The following is a 21,530-nucleotide window of genomic DNA, read 5'->3' as shown; positions in this document are numbered from 1 at the left end:
ATTCTGCCGTATTCTGTCATTATTGTTGTTCCTAAAGATGAAGATTTTTTTAAAGTACACATTCGGTGTAATCTAATAGGATTATTTCAAATGAAGAACAATTCACAAGTAGAAGTTGATAACTCAAGTTAACATTGAAACTGCCTTGCACACATTTTAATTAACTCAGATTAAAAAAAGTATAGATGTAGCTTCATCTGCAGAATACCAGATTAATATAAGTGCATTAAGTATTGGCAGAGGGGAAGCATAGCGCACTGGGGATCACTTTGTCTCTTAGAGGAATGTAAAATGGATCAACAGATGTTGCATTAGGTAGTAGGTGCCTTTATGCCCGATCTAGTCCATTTATACAGCATTACACAGTTTCATTGCAAGTGCAGATTCAACTTTAACAAAGCTCTAACTTCTTTAAATATCAAATGGTATTTTTCATTTGTTTAGGTTTATTCTCAAGACAGAAGATATATCAGAAAGGAAATAGTAGGAGGCAAATTTGAAGATTTGTTCTTGGTTTTAAATTTTGGTTCACATATTTCCTCCAAACCTGAAAAAAGGACAATATATTGATTTCAAATTCTGCAGACTGCAGATTTCTTGGTGCATTCATGGGCCTTTTACAGCTGAGAAAAAAAGCATTGTGCTCTTCCCCAGGCCATCTTCTTCAGTATTTCTCTTTGTACTGGGTAACTGATGAAATTCTTCTGCAAAGAATGGAAACTACTGTATAATAGAAAATGGAACCTTGGGTTCAGCTTTTTCCCTAACAGCTGTTGCTATGACATGAATTTGTTCAGAACTACCATGAAAAGGAAGCCTATTAGAGAAAAGTTTGAGGAAAATAAGAAAAACAATATTAAGGTCTTGGAGGTGTTTTTTTTTTTCCTCGAGAATCCAGAATTTTAAAAATTAAAGAAGAACCAACTTATAAATTTCTGTTTCTACCAGTGCAGTGTTATTCAGCCAAGAAGCTTTCTGTCTTCCTTTTGGAGCTACCAGCCAGAACAGTTTGACAGGCAGGCATTTTCCTACATGTGCTGGGAATATTCAATGCTGCTTCTTTTTCTATTCTTTTTTTAAATTCTGTTTTTTTCCTTCGTTTGCTGTTTTCTGGCCTACCCCAACACACCGCAAAGGAACAGTATCTGTTTAATAGAACAGGGGTGAGGGAACTTTGCGGGGGCATCCAGTGCATCAACTTGCTTCAAATCAGAATCAACAACAGCCCCTGCAACAGGAATTTCAATGCCTGACACTTCACTACTTCCATGGCAGTTCCATTCATACGCTTAACCAACACACCATTATAAAATATTTTTCATTATCTGTACTACCTCCACTTGACAGAAACATCAGCTCAGTCTCTGTAATCCATACTTACAGATCCTACCACTCAAGAGGATCCAGGTCTGCTCACCAGAAGTGCTGGAAGATGGATGCCTCCTAAAATGCATCTGCCTTTATTGCATACCATGTACTAGATGTTAGGGCTGTGCCCTAAGCCTATAACCCACTGATAGTATAAAGCATTGGCGTAGGAATTTTTAACCCAATACCACTGCTGCCATGTGCCACTGAGAAACCCTTCAGCCCAACAAAAACCCAGATAGAATAACGGAGTTAAAAGGTTTTCTCATTTCATTGCCACTCCACAATTTTAGTCCATCATGCTCAGATCTGCAGCAGGCTGGAAGGTTAATTCCTCCATTAACATTGCCTGATGCTGTACATGCTATGTGTTGCACAGTGAGCCAGTAGCTCTCTATCTCCTCATCTGCATAGTTGCTGCATGCAGCTTTGCTTACCTCCTTGCCTGTTTTACTACAATACAGTTCATTATGGTTTCGTGCAGAAGGGGATTTCATTGCAGTTTTGAAGATAGGTTTATCTTTATCTTCAATTGGATGACACAAAAACAGAGCAAACATGACGTTGGAAATAAGACAAAAATTTTTCTCAAGCCACCATGCAAAAAGGTGATAAGAGGATCATTTTCATTGCCACTAGCCTTAATTTCTTCAGATGAATTGAACTGCTTTACTGCAACAATCTTCTGCTACAAACTTGAGAAATATTTTTCAGGCCAATTTGAAAGCCACTTCTTACTCAAAAGAGAAATAGATTGGTCCATTCTCATCACAGTTGCACTCAGATGGAAACAGAAGCCATTTTAGACTCCTGTGTCTACAAAAAGACTTATCTAATTATGGAAAGCAGAATTAAGAACAGACAACAGGTCTCCATTGGTAGCTCTAGTGAATTTAGCGTGGTTCTAAACTATTAAGGACAGGCTGTAGTTTCAAGAGCCCTTGACAACATCCAGTGAATGAAGATTCTGTGAATGTATTTGGCAGTTAATGTTAATAACATTATAACAACTGTATTCAAAACTTAACTTCTATCCTGTCTAAATTAAGTCCCAGTTCCTGCCCTTTAAACTCATTTAATGTTATTGACAGGAGAAAAGTAATAGGAAAAAAACTTCAGAGAGAATAGAAGTGAATATATTTTACAGACCAGGAAATGAATACAAAAAATTTCCAGTAGGAGACATAATTAAACATTTTTAAAATAGAAGATATTGTTAATATTTTAAATACAATGCTTTGCAAGTCAAGAGTGAGTGCATTACTTGGACACTGTATTTTTAAGCTCTGTGTTACTGTAAAGAAGTTACTCTCTCAAAAAAAATCCATTTGGGAAAGAATGGCTTTCTTAGTAAAACTCTAATGACTGATGTAGAAGTATCATTTGTGACTAGTGACTAGTTTATAATTTGTAACAAGAATTTCATAAGAATTATGAAATTAAGAATTAAGAATTTCACAATTCTTTTAAATTCCTATTCTCCGACTAAAACATAAAGTTGGTGTCAAAAAATTGTAAGACATCAATGTCTAGATTTTAAACTAAAATTTCGCAGTCTTAGACTTCTTCATTATTTGAAAAATGAATATTTTTAAAGTCTATTGTAATACACAATTGATGCATTTGACAGTCTTTTAACTACCCTACCTTGAAACAGGATGCTAAAATTAAAATTGCACTTGCAAATATATTTACAGAATGACTGTTATTCCTCCTATCCAGCCTGATATAAGCAGTGTAGAGAGGAATTTCTTCTTAGCAGTCTAATCTGGGACTTTCAAAATTAGTTGCAATTAGAAGCATTTCTCTGCAGATGTTTCTTCTTCTTCACAGCTTGAGCTCGAGTTTAGGAGACCCTGAACAGGTCTACATAAACTTTCATTTTTTAAACAACAGCCAACAGATACATAAATCAAAAACCCCTACTAAAGAGATTCTTGTCTTCCAGATGATATTGGCCTTTCCATATGTGGTCACTGCAGCACTGCATCACACTAATCCCTCACTTAACAAGATGCTGATATCAAGACAACAGTTATTAGCACTTTATTTTGTATTTCAGAGCATTACGCCTGTTTCAGACTCTCCTGTGCTGCTCGAACAACAACAGAGATAAACTGTTACATATAGAGAATAATCCTTGTTTTCTCCCAGAAGGATATAGCTAAATGTTCAACTGGCAAACTTACATGCATACATAGCTTCACTGTCTGCCTTGGGCTAGATAATGTATACTTATGAATCTAGGACTCTTTTAAAGTGGCTTATATAAGAAGGAGTACAAATGAAAGGAATACATTGGTAAAAGAAGGAAGAAAAGAATATTCAAAATTATTCTACTGTGTTGACCTGATATCTTACTATTAATATAATTCCACTATGCTCAATGACAGTTGATTGCTTTTTTATGGATGGAGCTTCATTCACTGCTATTGAGTAACTTCTGAGTCCAGCTGAGAAAAACAAATGCTGTCAACTCCTCAAGTGAGAAGCAAAGAACACAGAAATACCCATGCACAATTATAAGTGCTGTGTAAAAGTGGAAGAGTTGTTTAAAATTATGCTTTGCTTTCTGGTCAGTGAAGGTGTGAATGATGAGAAGTACATTAAGTGATTTGGGGGAAAATCTTTATCTCTGCTTAATTCTGGCAAAATAAATCTATGGAAACCATGTAGAAATTGTAAAAGAGAAAATACTGTAAGAGCCTCCTTGTAAATGCATGTGATACAAATGGTTAGACACCTGCATGGGCGTTTGTCTGACCTGGAATGTTTCTAGGAGGGGACAGCAATGTGTGACCACACTCCCCAAATTCTGGAGCAGGATTTGCCCTGGGAGCCCTTGGCAACATCTGGCAGCTTGGCACAGCATTATGACAACAAAATAGTTTGCAATGAGCTGGAGTGATTTCACATTTTTAGTAGGACCTAAGACTAGCTTTTAAATTTCAAACATAACAAAAAAGTCTGTTTTAAAAGTAAAGACAATTTAAAGACCTCATTAAAACCCATAAATATGTTCTGTTTAATTTTGCCAAAATGTTGTATGAGCTTACTTCTTTTACTGTGAAAAGGATTCTGTTGTTTACAGCTTGATTTTTTTGGCCTTCTTTTGATCATTATAACTTACCTTAATAAACTGCAAATATTGATTTTTACATCTAGCACTAAAGAATACTATATTTTGAAATTGGTTTTTTATTTTCTTTTGGTTTATATTATTTAACAAATATTCTTGCAGGTGGAAAAAACAACAGCAACAGCAGCAACAAACCAGTGCAGCGCTCCTTTTTGTTGCTGATATTCTTCCACTGCTAAAGAAAGAAGAAATTTTTTCCCTGTAATAACACTGCTTTTGTGAATCCATTAAAATATACTGCTATGTGATGTTTTAAAAGCAGTTCAGTAAAGGATATAAAACTGTTTATAAAATCTACAATGAAATGAGACAACCTATGTAAATCAGTCTGTCATAATGTCTGCATTTTCCATTGAGAGATAAAGAAAATAAAAGTCCACAGGAAAGCAAAAAAGTACTTGTCATCCAGTGCAATTTACTAATTGTGAAAAAAAAAAATCCATATTGTGCCTTGTCAGCACAAATTCGTCTCTTTGTTTCCAGCAATTCAAAGTCAAAAGGCAAGGTTGAAGGTATAGATTCAGGTTGAGTGTACTAAACTCTAAAATTAATTTTAATGCAACAGTCTAGGTATTTGATTAGTCTGCATTATTATAATTTATTTCTGGACATTACCACTTGCTAAATGTTCCCGTCACTTTGGGCAAACCTCATGAATTTGCCCCCTCTTTCACAATATAGCTGTGATAAACCTCATTGCTTGGCTAAAGAAAGCTGCTTTGGATGCCAGCTAACTCACAGCGCTGCTTTACTTCGCTTGAGGCCTGCCAGGGAGAAGTGCTTGAGAAGCTGATTTTTAAGAACCCCTGAGCAGTCTCAGCAACCCTGGAGAACTGTGAGCACTTAACTGTTCTAAAAGGCAAGCCCAGGAGACAAAGAACTGAATCTGTACCTCCACATTATGTTTAACTATGACAGGGCAGTTAAAGAGCTCTTCCACGAGGTAGCTTGTGTTTCATGTGTGTGTAACTTCAGCCATTGCCCTCATACATCCCTACAGCATTTAAATGTACTCTATTCCATATATCTGTTTTTACACCACTAAAAATATCTACTAAGAAACATTCTGTACAGATTTATTTTCAGACTAATTCCAGATTTCAGTGCTGCAAACATTAAGAAAATTCTTACTCCTTTTCTCAAGAATGTTTAATTCATAATCTATCACTGTGTCAAAAGGAACACTAATTTGACATTCCAGCAATTGAAAATTTCTCTGATGCAAATCTCCACATAATCTATTTTCTCCAGATTTAACAGTAACACCAATTACATTTTCACATGTCCAGGTTCTCAGTAATTTGAAGACTCTGACTAAATATGGACATTGGTGAATTTTTGCATCTTGTAATATATTATTTCTTATGTGATGTACAACCTATTCCCTCTATATCCTGAGGCCTGAGGTGGCTACCTAAAAACAGAGACTAGACAAGAATAAGGGAATAAAGGTAGGTATTTATTTGAAGGGCCTTCAAGGTATACCTTGGGCAGTCAAAAGGCTACACCTAAGATGGACCCTGGATCACCAGTTCTTCACACTTTTGTAAGTTTGGTCCATTTGCACATCAGGATCAATTCTCCAAGTACAACCCCAGTTAATAATGTAACTACCCCAAGTTTGCCCTCCTCTTCAGAAGCCTTAGTCAACATATTTTGGGGCCTTGGACAATCTAGGTTTACTTGGAGAGCTTGTTATGTCTAAGTAGCCTGAGAGAACAGCAGCTAACAGGCCACAAGAAACTTCAGAGTTACACACTACACAGTACAGGATTTGGAAAATATAAAAGTTAAAACCTAAGGCATCAATCCTCTAAAAGGAATCAATTTCTTTTTAACAGTTAGGTCAGTAGTTTGAGAACAGACATGGAGACCCTTCTTTAAGCTGTACTTCAAGATCTTTACTTTCATACTAGAAGAACTCCAAATCACAAGGACTTTCTCTTTCTTCTATGGATTTTCTTACCATAATGAGGAATTATTGCCCAAGCCATTGCAGAAGCGTAGATGCCACCAATCATCCAAAACATACAGAGCCAGCTCAGGTGTTCACCTCGTTTCTCCCGAGCAAGCACTTCCGAAAAATAGGAGAAGACTGTTGGCATAGCTCCTCCAATCCTAAAAAGAGATACAGATCATGGATTAAGCAAGAGAGTAACAGCTAGATCAAGTTTGAACAGCAGCAGTCATCAAACACCTCAACTACAAGCAGCTTCTCTGGCAAGCATTTTTTCTCAAATTACACCATGTATTGGGGAACTCTAGAGAAAACTTTCATCAGTTTGGGTGCAATTTTTGTTAAATATTTCCTTGAAAATTCTATGTACTATTTATTGCATTCAGTGTTTCAAGGGAGTTGTCAACGTGTCAGTCACTGGAACAAAAATCAGCGCAAAGTCTTGACTTTCACCATTACAAAATCATGGCAGCCTACTGACAAGTGTCAAAATACATTGCTTCTAATGGAAAAATATTAATCGTTTTCCCAAAGTGTAATAGGTATTTCTCTAAGTCTTACCTCCCAGTATTTAGGTAACCAAGAAGTAACTAACTGTCAATGGGTTTTTTTACACACAATTAAAAACATATTTTATTCAGTTGCCCCATATGAATGGCATATGCATTCATATAATGTTCATTTTTTCACATGGTAATATAAACATTGTCTGAAGGTCAGCTGGACAAAAAAAAACAAAAGAGAAGATTTAACTCTTTTTATTTATTTTTTTTTTACAGAAATTGAAGTAACTCAAGATATGTATCACTTTTTGTACCCATGTCCAAGTCATCTGTTACTATCTTTACCTGCTCACTACATATGCAAGCTGTCAAATGTTCTAGATCAGGACAAGTCCTTGTGGATTTTATTTTTTCCAATGAAGAAAATACCTTCTCACTTATTAGATTACATACTTCAAAGCAATATATGGCATGGTTTGAATTTTTAAGTTAATTTTAAAGATAAATGCATATTTATGATGTCATCTGGGAGCTGCCGAACTGGCAGCAAAGAGCAAACCTCAAAACACTTTTAAACAAATATTAATAAGGAAAACATGAATATAGAAATGGTAGAAATGGTATATCACCACTAGGAAAATTCCATGCCATAGCCATACAGTTCATTTTAAGATATCTTCATGTACTGTGATGAAGTGCTGGATTGACTGTTATGCTTGCACAGGGGACTGCTGTTTTCTCATTTCCTTTATACAGCTCTTCATAGAACCATAGAATGCTTTAGGTTGGAAGGGACCTGAAAGATCAGCTGGTTCCAACTCCCTCATATGGGCAGGTACTTCACTAGACCAGTTTCCTTATAACCCAATCCAACCTGGCCTTGAACACTGCCAAGGATGGCACAACATTCCTCGGCAACGTATTCCAGTCCCTCACCACCTTTACAGTAAGGAATTTCTTCTTAATATCTAACTTGCCCTCTTTCAGTTTGAAGCCATTCCCCCTTGTCCTATCACTACATGCTCTTGTAAAAAGTCTCTCTCCATTCCATTTTTCTTATAGGATCCCTTCAGGTACTGGAGGGTCCGATTAGGACAGCCTAAAGCCTTGTCTTCTCTGAAATACTGCTGGGCAATATTTAGCTTTACGATGAATGTTTTGCATAGTTGAACCCATTAGCTGTTAAAGGCTCTGCTGGTAACGCAAATGTTTACACTTCAAGGAATTCTTGTTATATACACAGTTTACAAGGGCTGTATCCCATTGCTTTTCAAGGATGGAAACACTGAAAGCCTTCACCAGTAAACTGGTCTGTCACAAGCAACAGGAGACATTGTCCTTGGAGCTTCCCCTGAAAGCCCGGGCTGAGGAAAACCTGAGGGGGCATGGCAAAGAGTAGAACCACAACTCATTTTCCTGTGATGGGGAAGCCCTGCTGTCTCAGTGCTTTTATGGATTCAGGGCTCTCCAGTTCCCAAAATATAAACAGATCACAGCTATGATGTCTTACCCTCCAAGGCTCAGACACAGCTTTGAATTGCACTTCCACAATATTGTCTAAATAGAGTACTCATGGTTCTACTTAGAGTTTCTTTTCTAATGTCAAAAATTTACTAGTAGAATCAGAAACAAGATCTTCCTCTTTCCTGCCAAAGCTAGAAAGGAGTTATAGGTGATGAGGAGTTATAGGTGCCCACTTTCAAGAAGACCTAATTTAATATGTTGCTCATGGCACCCATTGGGTGGATGTTTTAAGTTGAAAAAACCTACCCTGTCCTAATGTCACAAAACGTACACAGAACCTGACCAAAAGTAGCAAAAAAGGCATCTCCCACCTGTCAGCATGAGCCAACTGTATCATGGATGATTGGAGGTAGATGCTGCTTTAGCAGTTAAAACTGATTCAGGGGGGTTGGCATTTATGCTACATCCTAAAGGTTCTACAAAGCTACAGAAGAAGCACTGTATATACTGACCATATTAAGAGGGCACTTTTCTAGCAAACAGACCTTTTTTACATGTAAAAGGAATTCTGGAGCCAGCAAATTAAAATGTTTATTTATGATATGCAAATGAGTAGGGGAAAAAAATCAGCTCTGAAAACTCACAGTTTTCCTGTTTCAACTGATTGGTTAATTTGGCATTTCCAGTATACCAACAGGCTAAGAACTCTCTAAAGTCCAGATACTATGTTCATATTGATTAAACAGTGAAAATAACCTGTCTACAGTTTAAAGGAGAAATACGGGGTGTACTTCCATGATACAGACAACTGCTGATATGTAGAGTTGTAGGTCTTCGTTTCATAGTGATGGTGTAGTAAAGCATGTTGTGCACTTTTTTGCACCTTAAACCTGTGAATGGAAAATTTAGGTCTCAGCTGGTTAAACTCTTCCTTCTGGCCTCATGTAAGTGCAGACTGATTCTGCTACAATCTTTTAGGACACCAGTACCTGTAAAGATCTTCCTATATCACAAAGATACAACAAAAAGTAAAAAACTATTATGAAAAACTTAGAAAGGCTAATCAACAGCAAAACTGGAGGAGCAAGGAGGGAGACGGGTAGGAAGCATCCTCCTGCAGAAGACTGTTCTTTTGCTCTTAATGCTGGACAATCTCAAAGTGACAGTAGCCATGTCTCCACTCCCTAAAACTTGTTCCTAAATGCAGAGCAAGTGACAGCAGGAAGGGAGAGTAGGAACAGCTACAACTGTTGTCACACTCCACAACAATGAGAAAACTCCTTAAAAACTGAATGGATCTTGAGAACTCTTCTAAGGAGCAAAGAAATTTCTTTGCAGAAATTTCTCTTGCAGAAATTTTAGCTTGTGCTGGGTACTACAGTCATTTATTATTACAGAGCTAACATGGTATCTGGTATACTGAACATTGCTAGCAGAAGCATAAACTACCTCTCGAAGACTTGGGCAAGGGAAGACCAGAGTATCTCCAACTTCTTCCATCACTGTCTTGTGAGGATTTTTCAGATCCTTCAACTGCTACTGAAAATTATGAATTAACTTATCAAAAGTTCATATTAAAAAAGCCACCACCATATCACCCAACAATTGCAAGGAAGAATGTACTTTTCATAGTTAAAAAAAATAAATCCTAGCCTAGATCCCATCTTCACTTGCACTCATATAAACCCTTGATATTTCAGTGCCTCCAGGTAAGCCCTTCCATACCTTCATGGAAGGAACAGAATTTGTTTCTCAACATTTTTGTATTGTAAGTTTGAAAGCAGACTGCCTCTTTGTTGCCCACCAACATTTTCTGGAATGCATGGTGGCAGGCACAGGAGGGAATTTCAAGTAAAATTAAAAGCAGAGCTGCCACTAATTTTTCAGTAGGAAGACTTAATCTTTTGTTTTAAGGGAAATGCAAATGCTATTTTCCCACAGGATACAGTGTAAAGTCTGCTTCTGGCAATTAATTGGTATGATACAGTGGGCTGTTTGCTGTTACTGTGTTTGCAAATTATATAGCTCATCATCACTTGTAGAAAACAATTTGATACATGAAACTGTATTATTCTCTTAATATGTCTGCCTGTGCAGATGAAAAGCCTGTGAAAACTGTGCTGACTTGAGAAGAGCATTCATTCCAAAAATGGGAAGGATTTTAACTTTCCTAAACACAACTTATTCAAGAAAGCTGAAGTTTTTGCATCTCATCTGTTATTCATTTCTGTTATTGCTTGAGTTACCCTAACCCAAGCAGTGGACAGAAACATGCTACCCACAAATACCATAAAGAAGTCCATGCACTACTTCCTTAGGGGTCGCAAAAAGTACGTATCTCGTTGGCATATACAAAAACTAAAGTATTTTTTTATATCTTCGCAGATAAAGTGTGTGGAGCTTGAACATTTCTTTAAAAGATTTAAAAACCCACTAACCATCTAAGATCTTAGATCTGTGATCTAAGCCACTGGGATGATGATCATGAGTGATATCTGTCTGCAGAATAACACATTCTCTAATGAGGCACAATCTAATACCAACAGGAGGCAAAACTTCACTGAGTTTGACCCAAGATAGTGAAGTAAGTGCTCTCGCTCAATAAGGATCAAACTTTTCACCTGAAACAAAAGGATGCCTGACTTCAGCCTTGCTTTTTTTGTAAATATGTAGGAATATATGCAAGAACAACAATGAAGGAACAGCAGGAACCTTTTGCTACTGCACATGTTATCTATATGTGGGACAATAGCATAAATGTCTATCAAAAGAATGACAAATGTTGATTTTTTTCAGTTATTCTTCATCTTATGTAATCAACTCCATCAGAAGTAGGCAGAGCAAGAGAGAAAGTATATTTATGTATTTATGTATACTCTCAATTCATGTTTGTTCTGTGAAATTGTGAGAAAGGTGAAACCAAAAGGAGATTTAAGTGATGCACCTTAAGAGAGTAGGATTCAGTGAAACAAACTATAAGCTAAGGTACATTTGCATTTTCTTTGTTACAAACAAAGATGATAAATGTCTGCTAATCTACCTTCAGAGCCGTGATTTGTCACAACAGATTTTGGCAGCTGCACAGTGTGACAGCTGGGATGAGAACACTTCTGTGAGGCATTCAGAAACCTCTGGCTTCAGACAGAAGCTATTGTTTATTTGCAGATTTACTAGCCAAAGGGGCTTGAAATGCAAAAGCATACAAGGAATAGAGATAATTAGGAAAAAAAGCCCTTACAGAATACTAAATATACAAGGTAAGATGGTGTTCTGAAATACCTTGTTTTCTCTTTCAAACATGGACAACATCCAGACTAAAAATAGGTAGTGTCTGTGTGAGACGGCATTTCCAAGTTGTCACCTTGTAATTTGCAATTTGTTAAACAGTGATAGAGCTTAAAACACAGATTCAGAGATTTGGAAACAGCCCATCACTCCTTGTCCTTCCATCCAGTTGCACATAACAGTTCTTCTTAACAATTCTCTAGCCCAGTACCACAAGTCTCATTGAAAAGTATCTCTATTGTTTTCCTTTCAGAACTGCCATTAGACTGGCAAAGTATCTAAGGGTGAGGAAACAGACCGACCTTTTCCTTGAGAACTGCTGGATAAAGCCCTAGAAAACTGCATCACACCAAAGACTAAGCTTTGCAGATCATTGTACCCATTTTTAAATACAAGTGTTTCTTTGGACTATGAATACTGAAGACGTTTCCTCGCAGGTACACAAGTGGCCTGTATGCTATTAATAGCAAGAGAGTTCTTGTAAAAAGATTCACATGATTATTTACTGAACTCTACAATAGTCAGTTCTGATGAAAGATGACCTGACAGGTAAATAATTCATTCCCTGAATTTACCCAACAGTATTAAAAAAAGTCCAGTTTAATGCACATTCAGGCTTATAATAGCAAAGAATTTTCTAGATATGTCGGATAAATTGCTTTCACATATGCCAGTATTGGTAACCACAAAATCATTGCTAATGAAGTCTTTCTTTTGTAGATTTTTCTTCTTCTTTTTCCTTCAAGTTTTTACTTGAAAGACAAATACCATGGTGGGTGTCTGCTATAGACCACCAAACCAGGAAGAAAAGGCAGGTGAAATAGTCTATAAGCAGCTAGGAGAACTCTCACAATCACTGCCCATTGCTCCTGTGGGGGATTTCAACCTACCCGATGTCTGCTGGAAAAGCAACAGAATGAAGAGGAACCAGTGCAGGAGGTTCCTGGAGTGTGTGGAAGATAATGCCCTGACACAGCTGGTCAGGATGTCAACAAGGGGCACCCTGCAGGACCTGTTGTTTGTGAACAGAGGTAGGTGATGTGGTAGGATGGTTGGAGGCTCTCTAGGCCACTGTGATCACAAAATGACAGAGCTTTTCATTGTCGGAGACACAAGGAAGGGTGGCAAGGTTCAAGGCACCATGAACTTGTGGAAGACAGACTTGGTCCTGTTTAGAAGCCTGGATGAGAAAGTCCCTTGGAAGGCAGTCATAGTGGGCAAATGAGCCCAGGAACACTGGATGTTCTCCAGGAAAGAAATCCTAGAAGTGCAGGACCAGGCTGTCACCACGGGCTGGAAGTTGGACCAACAGGGAAGAAGACCAGCCTGACTGAACAGAGAGCCAAACTCCAGAAAAATAAGAGAGTTTATGATCTATGAAAGACTAGGCAGGCCACTCAGGAAGAGTACAGGGGTGTCATGAGGATATGCAGGGAGAAAATCAGAAGGGCCAAAACCCAACTGGAACTTAATCTATCTACTGCTGTAAAAGGCAAAAATATGTTTCAAAAAATATATTAACAACAAAGGCTGGCTAATGAGAATATCCAGCCTTTTTTACATGAGGGGGGAAACAGTGCCAAAGGATGAAGAAAAGATTGGCGTCTTCTTTGTCTCAATTTTTAATAGTCAGACCGGTTGTTCTCAGGGTACCCAGCCTCCTGATCTGTAAGAGAGAGAGAAGCATAATCCATAGTCCAACATAATCCAAGGGGAAATGTTCAGTGACCCACTACACCACTTAGGTTTGCTCAAGTGTGCGAGACTGGATAGGATCCACCAAGGGTCCTGGGGGTGGCAGGTAGAAGTGCTCACCAAGCCACTTTCCATCATTTACCAGCAGTCCTGGCCAGTTGGGGAGGCCTCAGTTGACTGGAGGCTGGGATACGTGATGCCCATCTACAAGGAGGGTTGTAAGGAGTATCTGGGAAACTACAGGCCTGACCTTGGTGCTGGGGAAGGTCATGAAGCAGATCAACCTGCACCATCACATGGCACATATAGGACAACCAGGGGATCAGGCCCAGCCAGCATGGGTCTGGTTTGTGAAAAGCAGGTCCTGCTTGACTGACTTGATGGGTTGGACTAGATGATCTTGAAGGTCTCTTCCAACACAGACATTCTGTGAATCTCCTTCTATAATAGGGTCACCTTTAAAATCACCACCTTTGTGGATGAGGGAAAGGTTGTGGATATTGTCTAACTTTAGTAAAGCCTTTGACACTATCTCCCAAAGCATTATCCTGGAGAAACTGGTAGCCCATGACTTGGACAGTTGCACTGTTCACTGGGTAAAAAAACTGGCAGGGTGGCTGGGCCCAGAAAGCAGCAGTGAGTGGAGTTACATCCAGCTGGCTGGTCACCAGTGTTGTTCCCCAGGGCTCAGCACTGATAGCACTTCTGTTTAATGCCTTCATTGATGATCTGGACAGTAGGATCGAGTGCACCCTTAAGCAGTTTGCAGGTGACACCAAGCTGGGTGGGAGTGCTGATCTGCTGGAGGGCAGGAGGGCTCTGCAGAGGGATCTGGACAGGCTGGACCATGGGCTGAGGCCGATGGTGTGAGGTTCAACAAGGCCCAGTGCCAGGTCCTGCTCTTGGATCACAACAACCCCAGGCAGCTCCTCAGGCTGGGGCAGAGTGGCTGCAGAGCTGCCCACAGGAAAAGGACCTGGGGGTGCTGGTGACAGCAGCTGAACATGAGCCAGGGTGTGCCCAGGTGGCCAAGAAGTCCAATGGCATCCTGGCCTGGATCAGCAACAGTGTGGCCAGCAGGACCAGGGCAGGGATTGTCCCCCCGTACTCAGCACTGGTGAGGGCACACCTCAAATCCTGTGTTTAGTTTTGGGCTCCTCATTACAGGAAGGTCATTTTGCTGCTGGAACATGTTCAGAGAGGGCAACCGAGTTGGCAAAACATTTGGAGCAGAAGTCATAAGAGGAGTGGCTGAAGGAGCTGGGGGCGTTTTGGATGGAGAAAATAAGAAAAAACGCTTATCACTCCCTACAACTACCTGAATAGAGGTGTAGGCAGGTGGGGACTCCTTTTCCAAGTAATGAACAACGGAGTGAGAGGAAATGGCCTCAAACTCTGCCACAGGAATCGCATAGTAGGAAAAATTTCTTCATGGAAAGGTTTGCAAAACATTGTAACAGGCTGCTCAGGGAAGTGTGGAGTCTCCATCCCTGGATGGTTTTAAAGTCTGTGTAGACGAGGTGCTTAGGAGTAAGGCTTAGTGGTAGACTTGGCAGTATTAGATTGATGGTTGACCTCAATGATTTTAAAGGTCCTTTCCAACCTAAATAATTCTTTGCTATGATTTTTCTTTTGATCTTTTTTTCTGTCATGTAGTTTCTCTACTTTATTTACATACATGCCTTGTCTAGTCTTTTTCTCCCTTCTGTGTAATTTTCCTTTCCTCATAAGAATATTGTCTTCTTCTCCTAACAGCTTTAGGGAAGACTCCTTCTCTCTGAAGTTTAGATTAGTCAACCTTTACCCACATCTGAAGCTGCAAGGGCTGAATCAAAGCTATTTGTGAAGCTCAGACCTTGCCAACTGCTTCGTTGGCTTCACTGAGAAGCGTATATCCCTTTTGGCATAGCCTATCAGCTTTGAAGCCAGTCACCTGCAGAGCTATTCATTAGCTCACAGTGTAAAAACACTGATCACCATGGGTAGGAGACAGCTGGATGCTGGAGAGGAATCAGAGACAGATTACAACCTTTTGAGGGTGAGAGAATACAAGGTGCCTGGTGAAAAAGTGGAACAAGTGGGTATGAAGAGGTAAAAGATGAACGCAAGATGATACTAAATACTGATTACAAAAAATTTTAAAAGTTGACTGTTGGTCTAGATCTGAACTTCTGAAAGGAACTGCTTGTGTAGGCCAACCTTGTTGTAGGCCAACATTTCCACATGGTCTGTATCTCCTTGGAACAGGAGTTTGTGATGTATACAGACTGCTTGCATTTCCTTCACGTCATAGTCTCTAAGGGGTGAATATAAAACTCTAAGTGTTTCTCCCCACTAGACATAATATACAAAACTGCTGGTAAAAGTCAGCATGTGTGGACTTACAGAGACAACCACCTCAAAACCGCAAGTTACAAGAAACCAAATTCACCGTTTGAGATTTTTGCTAACTTTTGATTCTTTATGAAGAATTTGAGAATGTATCTGAGTCATGAGTTTTGTTCTACTATAGTGACACCAGCACTCTGTGGTGAATACCAATAATGTAGAAGGAGTACTGCAGGAAGGTTAAGGGATTGTCTAAGGAAGGATGAAGAAAGCCGTCTGAAGGTAAGAGTCAGATTTAATGAAGTATAGTCTAAAGTAGTCTGGAAAAGAAATGTTATATTAATGCATCTTGAGAAAGACTTTCATTCACAAGAGATAACAGGTAGGGAAAAAGCTTCTTAATAGCTTTTAGTTACATCAGCCAACAACATCTAACCTGTATTTCCTAATATTTCCGTGGGCCTGGAGAAGAAATTTGGCCAAGTTGGCAGTTCTGGCAAATTGAAAGAAATCTTTTCAGCCTGAAAATAATGTGTGCTTTTAAAATAGGACACATTTATTTAGCATTTTTTGTTTTGCTCAGAAGAAAGAATAACTTTCTACCAGGAGCGAACATATGAAGTTGCCTGAAAAATTTATAAACTGTAGTTCATCTCAGGGAATTTATTTTAGCTAGTTTTCACTGCATGAAAACTTTGATTTGTTTTAGAAGTAGTATTTGGGCTGGATAAGCATGATTTTTTTCCCCCAATTTGTGTAACATCTGCTTATCTCAAAGCAACCAAAATGAAATTTACTGGGATAAAACAAATCTATAGTACACTTTTAATCACTTTATTATAAATTTAGTTGTTGTACTTTAAAAAAGTGCATCTAAAATTTTAAGTATCAAAAATATTAAACTAATAGCTTAACAATTTTTAGAAATCGGATAAAATTCTGTAGCTGAGAATAGTATTTCACAGAGGTGGTGTTGAACAGACAACAGCTCCAGCTTCATTCAAGTTAACTATCTTGTGAGTCATGTTCTGTATCAGAGAAACCTTCCTTTCACAATTTCAGACAGATACAACAAGGTGCTTTTTGATGATAAACATTTGCACCTTCCCCCAATGGCTAATGATGAATACAACTCACAGTTTCTTGTCTAGATCTTTTCACTTTGTAGGAAACCATGTCTAAAGCCCTCCTAGACCTTTATCAGGCTTTTGGATTCAATTTTCTTCTGAGTTTTGATTTTCAATTCATAAATGGAAAAATCACAGTTCTGATATTATTTTCTGGAAAAGGAGATTATTTTGCAGACTTTCCAACATTTCTTCATTCTTTTCTCTAGCTTAAGTTTACATTTCAGAATTTTGTATGTACCAATACTCTTTGTGCAGCAATATCTTTATATTATTTATACTGGTTTGCATTCAAAATCTCTTTTTTTTTTGCCTGCAAAAGTTTTACTAGTCTAAGATTTTTTCAGATTAAAAATGGGGGGCGGGGGGGGAAGTATTTGAAGGGATATTTTTTCACTGAACATTTTACTTCTATAAACACATTTTCACTGCGAGACATTATAAGAACAACATATTTTATAGGTTTTTTTAATAAATAAAATCTTCTATCAGATACTAGTTTTATTTTTCATGCTTCTTAACCATTTCTTTATTATCTAGAAGATAACAAAGCAGTTTAAACTCTATATACCTAAATTATTTTATATCATTTGAATACTTCTTAATATTTCAGTGCTCTTTAATTAAAAGAAATTGTCCAGATAACTCTCTGCCCCTTCAGAAAACTTCTCTCCAATCTGAGTAACAATACTATTTTGCCTTTAAAACATATCATTGTTCTTTCCTTAAAATCATTCTAATTCCATAGTTGGGCTCTTTGAATCACACAAAATTACTGGAACAAAGCATCCTCCCTTGAAAACAGAGGTACAGTGGTATGTCATCAAGAAAAGGAAGATTAGGGAAAACGTGTGCCCTTTCCTGAAGGAAGCCAGAGACCTGGTTGCCTGGATATCAAGAAGGCTGAGGCACTCAACAGCATTTTTTTCCCCTCAGTCTTCATTGAAAAAAGCCCCACCCACACCAGCTGCAGCGAGCAAGGCAGGGGAGCTGGAAGAATGACAACATTCCACTGCAGGAGAAGATCATGTTCAAGAACATCTAAGTAGCCTGAGGGTGCACAGGCTGATGGGACCTGATGAGATACATCAGTGGGTCTTGCAAGATGAAGTTTCTAAGCCACTATCCTCCATATTTGAGAAACTGCAGCAATTTAGTGAGGTGCCCGTTGACTGGAAAAGGGGAAACATACCATCAAGATGAGCTTTTCCTCACCTTGAAGGTATGAGAAACAGATTCTTTTCTAGAAACCGCATGGCTTTCACACTGCTACTCTGATACCACTTGAAGGGGATTATTCAGGGGAAAAAGCCAATCTTTGAAGAACACAGCAAATCTGACCCTTCCATGGACCTCCCTCTGCAGTAGTTGCTATGAGGAATGACTCTGCAGTTCATGCTGTCTTTTTTGTTGTTGTTTGATTGGTTTGGGGTTTGTTTTGTTTTGGAGAGCCCATTAAAAATACAGTACATGGTGACAAATTGTCTATGATCTATTCATGTAGCTCTCAAAGATGAGGTAGGAGGACGTCGAACAGAGTGGGGGCCCACACAGAAGTATAGGATACAGGTATGAAGGGCCTGCTCCTTCAAGGACCATTAATCATAAGCTGGGGACACAATAGAACATGGTTCCCAATCAAGGACAGACATGTATCACAAGGAAAGCTACAGGCACTGACTGTTACTGTAAAAGCTCCTGGACAGGTGAGGAGGAGATAGTGCAGGCAAGTTTCTCATGAGGCATAATAAATACATATTTAGCAGTATATCCCAAAAGGGACAATTCTGGCGAAAGCAAAACTGTCTGCCAAAAAACAAACCTTTGTAGTATAAGGGTCCAAAGCTGCCCCAAGGAATTGGCCAGGCTAAGCAGTAACACAACAAGCTTCTCAACTTTGCCAGGATCACAGAAGAGTGAGTGCCATGAAACATGATCTGTAGTGTTTCTCCATGGAGTGAAAAAAAGTAGCTCCTGGAACTGATGGTGATTTACAATACAGGATTTTTGAAATTTTGTTTTTCTATGGGATTTGGAGGTTTTTTTAGTAATTGGAATATTGCCATTTCCTCTTGTTGTCTTATAGAGTCATATCTGACAATCTGGTGACAGACTAAGATTCTTCTAGCTAGAGGACTCCTCACATTTTTCTCTCTCCTCTTGCCCTTGCATTCCTCTTCCTAAATCAGTTTACTGAGTGCTGTGGTAATTTCTTTTGGGTATTCACGTCTTGTGCTAGCCTACTTCAGACCAGTTGTACTAGTTTGAAAACAAACTAGTGAGAGACACCAAGTCAGAATAACAATTTAATGGGAAAACAAAAATAAAGGCAGAAAACACTGGCTCAAACTGACAGAGTCAAGATACAACCTGACACCCTGTTAATCAGGGTGGTGGTAGCAGTCCAATAGAATGGTGGCTGCAGTCCTCTGAAGTGGTGATCCTGTAGAAAAAGGGTCTGCTCTTCCTCAGGTCCAGTGGTGGCTGTGTAGCTCCTGTCCTCTGGAAATCCAGTGGGAAGGTTCTCTCTGGTGTTCAGAATCTCAGATTATATCCAGGATGGGATGCTTGGTTCCTCCCTCTGGGTGGAGCATCTCACAATGGGGTAATGAGTCATGAGGCCAAGTGTTGATTAGGCTCATTAACAGAAGATGGTCCGGAGGGAGTTATCTCTGAGTCATGCAGCAGGGCATTGATGGGCCCTTAACAGAAAGATAGTCTGGGGGGAGGAGGCAAGGAAACACTGCCCCTCCTGATTTCAACAGCTCATGGGGATGGTAATAGAATGCACTGCAACCCAGGACATCAGTTCAAAGGATTTCAAAAAACACAAACCTCACATAACTGCATTACTGAACCATAAAGCCAACAAACCCTACAAGCAGTGCAGTTCATGTGCATGACTTTACAATCCAGCTGCTGTGCTCTTGCCAGATCCTGACTATTCAGCATACTAAAGACTGATAGTGGTCAGAATTGAAACTGTAATTAGGAGTCTTAATCTGAACCAAGCAATGGCCAGAAGTGCTAAACTACGCACTCTGCAGAACAGAACTCTAGTTTATCCAAGTGTACAGTAAAAGTAGAAGCTTTCTCATAGTAAATTACTTATGTATCTCAATCTCTGCTCATAAAAGTTTAAAATTATAGACTTAATCAACCATTAGAATTATCTTAAACTTTTCCAACAACTGAGAAGTTATTTAAATGAAAAATAAAGAAAACACAGGTCTACAAACACAATACTTTCAGAAAGAACAAAAACATTTGGGACAGTTTAGGACCCTGTTTTAAATCTGACTACCTTGATGCAATGCTATTATAAACAATACTGTGCACACAAAGACATTAGAAACTTTACAAATACTGCCAAAATCTTAGAGTACACCTGTGAGGAGAATGTTATTTTGCTGACTGAACAAGGTACTGTACATAAAGAAGCTCAGGTATAAAAGAGTTAAGCAAGTTCATCAAGTTCACAAAACAAATTCTTTCCAATATAAGAACAAACTCAATCTCACAGTTTTCAGTCTGTGTCTTTCCCCTAAAATCATTACTCTTCCCCTTCAAGTGTTCTTTAGGACTGCAGTAGCTACCTTGCTTAATTCTCTCATCCCCTGACACAGACTGTATTTCTACATTAAATACTGTTCTTTTGCAAACAGAAAAGTTTTATTAACACACAGAACTGTGAAAATGAACAGAACCAGAGGAGCTTACCCAAATCCAGAAAACAAGCGACAGAAGAGGAAGAAGCCATAGCCCTGGACAAATGATGACAGGAAGGCAAAGAATCCATTGACAGACATGCATATCAGGAGTGATTGTCTCCTTCCCACCTTGTCTGCCAAGCCTCCCCAGAAGAATGCCCCCACCATCATCCCAAGGTACACTATGCTACCTGTAATACACAAAAATACAAAAGATGTTTTGTGAGCTACATAATTGATCACAATTGACTGCACCAAAACCAGTTAACCTTCTATATTTACAAAAAAATAGCACACAGATGATTTAATCGTTTCTCACTGAATAGAAATTATATGCACAGTTTTGCAAATGTATCTAGAGACAACAGATTTCCTACTGTGTCTTTGTCATCTGTTACCAGATACACTTAATATAAATATTAAACTGAAGCTTAATATAAATATTAAACAAGATTTCTCATAAACATGCAGGCAAGTCTGAATAGAAGGAGAAAATGCCACTATTTCCTCAATAATAAAATGCATTCATGTTAAATATTGCAAAAAATTATAACTTCCCCTACAGATAAAATTTGTCTGCACATCTCCAGAATATGAGCAGTCCTGCAGGGGATTAAACCCTGGGATCAGTAGGACCAGTATGTGCTAAATCTAAAGAAAGCTGATTATAGAACAAACAGTTTCCACCCGAGATCTATAGAATCAAAGGCATCCACCTTCATTGGTTTTTTCTCCTTCCAACTTCAAAGTATTTATTTAAAAAGGTAAGGTCCTTTCAAAGCAAAAGCACTGTCATGTTCTTGACTTGTTTTGGGGTATTTTGTTGTGTCCCCCCCAATAATTTTGAACAGATACATTACAGTTAAGCTACATTTATTAAAATGACACAGTAAAAAATAATATTGGGGTGATTTTTTTTAATATAAATCGTGTTTTCCACATGTACTTTCTCAC

General features: G+C 38.6%; 1 protein-coding gene across 1 annotated transcript in view; it reads right to left on the bottom strand.

Annotated features, from left to right (window-relative positions):
* SV2C (synaptic vesicle glycoprotein 2C) overlaps positions 1 to 21,530 on the bottom strand; it is a 116,125-nt gene that overhangs the window by 43,171 nt on the left and 51,424 nt on the right. Inside the window, exons 3-4 of the mRNA XM_010392761.4 lie at positions 20,587 to 20,767; positions 6,474 to 6,625 (exon numbers count right to left, since the gene is read on the bottom strand). Coding sequence (XP_010391063.1) covers positions 6,474 to 6,625; positions 20,587 to 20,767 — 333 coding nt within the window. The remainder of the gene's footprint in view (positions 1 to 6,473; positions 6,626 to 20,586; positions 20,768 to 21,530) is intronic.

The sequence above is a fragment of the Corvus cornix genome, chromosome Z (assembly GCF_000738735.6).
Source record: "Corvus cornix cornix isolate S_Up_H32 chromosome Z, ASM73873v5, whole genome shotgun sequence".
NCBI classification, from domain to species: Eukaryota; Metazoa; Chordata; class Aves; order Passeriformes; family Corvidae; genus Corvus; species Corvus cornix.
Note: the sequence above shows the minus strand (reverse complement) of the source record. Positions and strands in the feature narration are given on the sequence as shown.